Source organism: Vombatus ursinus, unplaced genomic scaffold, assembly GCF_900497805.2.
Source record: "Vombatus ursinus unplaced genomic scaffold, bare-nosed wombat genome assembly UNPS02014941.1, whole genome shotgun sequence".
Classification (NCBI taxonomy): domain Eukaryota; kingdom Metazoa; phylum Chordata; class Mammalia; order Diprotodontia; family Vombatidae; genus Vombatus; species Vombatus ursinus.
Genome location: NW_020954719.1, coordinates 6,286,129 through 6,290,845, shown reverse-complemented (window position 1 = coordinate 6,290,845; position 4,717 = coordinate 6,286,129). Strand labels below are relative to the sequence as shown.

The following is a 4,717-nucleotide window of genomic DNA, read 5'->3' as shown; positions in this document are numbered from 1 at the left end:
CAAAAAATCACTAAAGGCAAAATGAAAATAGAAAGAATCTGCCAATTACCTCCTAAAAGAAACCCCAAAATGAAAACTCCCAGGAACATCATAGCCAAAATCCAGACCTTCTAGGTCAAAGGAAAACTACTACAAGCAGCCAGAAAAAAAGAACTAAGGTACTAAGGAACCACAGTCAGGGTCTTTCAAGATTTAGCAGCTACCAGCTGGTCAACAAGCAGCCAATAGGGATTTAAGTACCTACTCTGTGCTAAGGCACTATGCTAAGCACTGAAGATACAAAGTAAAGCAAAAAAAACAAACAAACAAACAAAAAAACCAGACCCTGCTCTCAAGGAGCTCACAGTCTAAGGAGGACGCAACTTGTAAATAACTATGGACAAATAAGCTATAGACAGGACAAAATGCAGATATCCACAGGAGGACTGGGAAAGACTTCTTGTGGAAAATAGGATTTGAGCTGGGACTTGAAAAGAGCAGGGATGCTAACAGGTAAGCGATAAAGAGGGAGAGAATTCTAGGCATGGGAAATAGCCAGTGCAAATGCCTGGAGTCAGGAGAGGAGTATCTTGTGTGAGGCACAGCACGGAATGCCAGTGTCACCAGATTGCAAAGTACGCTACAAGACTGGAAAGGTAGGAGGGGGGAAGGGCTTTGAATGCAAGACAGGTGATTTTATATTTGTTCCTTGAGGTGACAGGGAACTATTAGAATTTATGGAACAGGGGACTGACGTGGTTAAACATGCACCTTAGGAAGATTGATTTGACAGCTAAGTGGAGGATGTACTGGGATGGAGAGATCAACCATCAGGCCATGGCAATGATCTACATGTAAAGTAATAAGGGCCTGCAGGGTAGAGGAAGTGTCAGAAGAGAGAAGGGGGTAAAATGGACAGGACTTGGAAACAGATCGGATGCGGGGGAAGTGAGAGTGAGGAGTTGAGAATGACGCCTATATCGTGAGCCTGTGTGACTGGGAAGATTGTGGTGCCCTTGACATTAATAGAGATATTCGGAAGAGAGGAAGGCTTGATGGGGAGGAAGGATAACAATAAAGGAAGATACTAGTTTGGGACATGTTGCGTGTAAGATGTCTACAGGATGTCTAGTTCAAGATGTCCAATAGGCAGTTGGAGATCGGAGTCTGGAGGTTAGGAGAGAGGTTAGGACTGGATACTTGGATTTGAGGAGTAAGATACTCCAAAAAAAAAGGACCAGTGACATCAGGAAGGTGAATTGGATTTAAGTGAGGCAGGGCTCTGCAAAGTCATCAGCCTCACTCTCTCCTCCAGAGTCATTCCAATAGAAAGCAGACCTTGAAGCCTGGAAGACCTGGGTTCAAGTCTTGCCTCTGAAATATGTTGGCTAAGTTGTCCTGAGCATGTGACAACCTCTCAGTTCTCTAAGCAAATCTTTTAGGCATAAATTGCAAAGGTAGAGGGGGAGTTTCTTCACCTAAAACTCTCCCATATCAGCGAAGTCCTAGGGATAGCCCTTATGCCTATCCTGTCCACAAACGAATATGATACATTCTAGTCTTATCTACTGGAACAAGAAGAGTTAATATAGACTTATGAAAAGGACATTAAAACAAGCACTTTATGTTTTGGCTATGGGTAAAAAGGAGTTTTCCTTCCAGAGAACCCAAAGAGTAAAAACCACAGTTCAGCAAAACTGACCAACACATCAGGGAAGTCTGCCATTAACTATGGTGCTCCATACCCGGAGTGTCCACATTCAGCTGGAATGTGCTCTGAATCATTCTTCAAAGCTAATTTGTGTTTTCAGTTTTATCGTGCCTTGTTTTGAGAAACTTTGCACTAAAAAACAAGTCTACTTATCACATTAATAATCTTAGTCTGGCTATTATTTTTATACGTTAGAAAGAGGAAAATATGTGAAGTTATCAATAAAGAAATTAGGTTACATTATGTTTACTGTACATATGGGTTATTTGTCATAAAATGTATACGTTCTCAATTTTATTTGAATAAAATATAAGCTAAGAAAATCATTCATGCAAATTGTTTTATGGAAAGTTGGGGTCCCACAATTCTTTTGCAACAAACAAAGGGGACACAGCTAAGTTTGGAAACCCTGATTTCTGTGGCCCTGCTCTCTACTAGTCCTTCTATAGGCTCTAATTACTCCTTATTCGCCTTCACTGGTCTCTCTTCTTCCTCAATGTAAGAAATACCTTGGGTTCTGTCCCTTGGCAGCCAGAGCTGGGACTAGAGTCCAGAAGACCCAAGTTCAAATGTAGCTTCAGACACATACTTAGCTGCATAACCCTGGGGATAATAACAGCACCTACCTTCCAGGGTTGCTGTGAGGAGCAAATGAAATAATATTTGTAAAGCCCTTAGCAAAGTGCCTGGCACATAGTAGGTCTTAATAAAGGCTTGTTTCTTTCCTTCCTTCCTCTCCTCTCTTCCTTGAAGTCTTACTGATCCCCACATCTAGAAGTGACACTTTCCTCCTTGAATCTCTCATGATTCTCAGTTTGACTCTTGCTCTGCACTCACAACATTCTAACTTACACTATAGCATTTGTTGCTTTGTTTCGGCCTCAGAGCATCCTATCTTACCCTCTTATTTAGATTGTAAACTTCTTGAAGACAGGACTGTATCATTTTTTTTCTCTTTGTATCCCCAGTGCCTAACGTGGCGCCTTGCACACAAACAATCTTGCGTTGACTGAAGCTCAAAAGTGAAAAGAAAGCAGAAGGGATGTCAGCAACATCTTTGATTAATTCAGCAGAGCCTCCTGATTTGGTCTGGCCCAGAAACTTCTAGGAATTGTGCTGGGGCCCCCCAGGACTCCCACCACCTGTTCACAGGCCACTCTCGGCCTCAGCTCCTCTATATTTCTACCCCTTCACATCCTCTCTGTCTCTCTGTCCACTCCCCTCCAGCCCCAAACCTCTGCCACCCAGCCCCCTCCCTAGGCCTCTACCTTTCGGTCTCAAATTCCTTGGTGAGAGCTTCTAGTTCTTCGCCGTAGCACTCCTCAAGGTAGGCCAGGCGGCTTCTCTGGAGCTCTAGGAGCTCATCCACATTGTGCAAGTGACCCTGGAGGGCATGAGCATACTGGCCTTCGGCTTCTGTCAGGTCCTTAGCTAAAGACTGGGGAAGAAATAACCAGTTACCATGGTGGTACCTCTTCTCCTGTACATGGGTGGGGGGGGCAGCAAAGAAGGGGAGGAGGGAGAGACAGAGGGAGAAAGAGAGTAAGGGGGGAAGGAGAAAGGGGAGGAATGGGAAGGGAAAAAAGGCGAGAGAAAGGGGAAAGGAGAGGAGAGAAAGAATAAAAATGAAGCTATAGACTGTTGGCCATCCACAAGCTCATTCAGGAAGTAGCATGATACCAATGTTTTGTTGTTTTTTTTTTCTGTCACCTCATATGAGTTTTGGAAGTGCTGGGTCTTCCACAATTGAATGAAAAACTAGAATGAAATTAAGGAGTATCATGGAGGGTACGTTCTTTGCTCCCTGAGCAACATGTATTTAAAAAAGAAAATTTTTATGCTAGTTACCAGATCTCTCACTTTAATAAGTAACTGGCTATTCCCAAATTTTCTCTTCTCTCAAGTCTCCCATACCCTTCCCCCTTCCCACTAGCTCTCTGCTGAAGAATTCACATTTTTATTAGAAATTGAGGCCAGCTCCCCTCTTCCCCCTTTGTCTTCATCTCAAAACACCTTGGCATCATCCCCTACTCTTTCCTCTTGTTCTCTAGTCTCTGACGATGAGGTAGTCCTTTTCCTTGCCAAGAACAGCCCCTTTATAGGTCCTTTGATCCCATTCCCTCCAAGCTTCACCAGCAAATTTCTACCATATCATCAGCTTTGCTCTCAAATCTTTAACCTTTCCATGTCAATCATTCCCCAATGCTTTCAAACATTCTTAAGTCTCCCTAATCCTTAAAAAAAAAAAAAACTTCACTAGATCCTACCTCAATCTATCATTCTATATCTCACCTCCCTTTCTCTGTCAAACCTCCAAAAAAAAAAAAGCTACCTACCCTCATTACTTCCATTTCCTCTCTTTTCATTTTATTGTTGTTGTTCACTTGTGTCTGACTCTTTGTGACCCCATTTGGGGTTTTCTTGGCAAAGATACTGGAATGGTTTGCCATTTCCTTCTCCAGCTCATTTTACAGATGAAGAAACTGAAGCAAACAGGGTTAAGTGACTAGCCCAGGGTCACACAGCTAGTGCCTGAGACCAGATTTGAACTCAGGTCTTCCTGACTCTTCACCCCAAGCTCTATCCACTGGACTACCGCTGCCCTCTTTTCATTACTCAGTCTTCTGTAATCTGGCTCCAGAATCTCATCATCACTCAACTCAAATTGCTCTCTCCAAAGTTACCAACAATCTAAGTGCCATATCTAATAGTCATTTCTTAGTCCACAGTCTTCCTGACCTTTGTGTCTCCTCCCTCCTGCATTTTCATGATACTAAGTCTGTCCTGGTTCTCCTCCTACCTGTCTATCCACTTATTCTCAGTTTCCTTTGCTGCATCATCTGTATTACCTATATCATACCCATACCCCTTGTGACTATTTCCCAAGGTGTTATACCCTCTTTTCTTCTCTCTACACCCTCTCTTAGAGACCATATTAGATCCCCAGGGAGAAAAAGAGTGGGGGGGAGAGAGAGAGAGAGATACACACACACACACACACACACACACACACACACACACACACAC

The 4,717-nt window shown here is 43.2% G+C and overlaps 1 protein-coding gene across 1 annotated transcript in view; it reads right to left on the bottom strand.

Moving 5' to 3' along the window:
• Positions 1 to 4,717, bottom strand: part of CCDC65 (coiled-coil domain containing 65) — a 19,261-nt gene that overhangs the window by 8,411 nt on the left and 6,133 nt on the right. Inside the window, exon 3 of the mRNA XM_027844433.1 lies at positions 2,959 to 3,128. Coding sequence (XP_027700234.1) covers positions 2,959 to 3,128 — 170 coding nt within the window. The remainder of the gene's footprint in view (positions 1 to 2,958; positions 3,129 to 4,717) is intronic.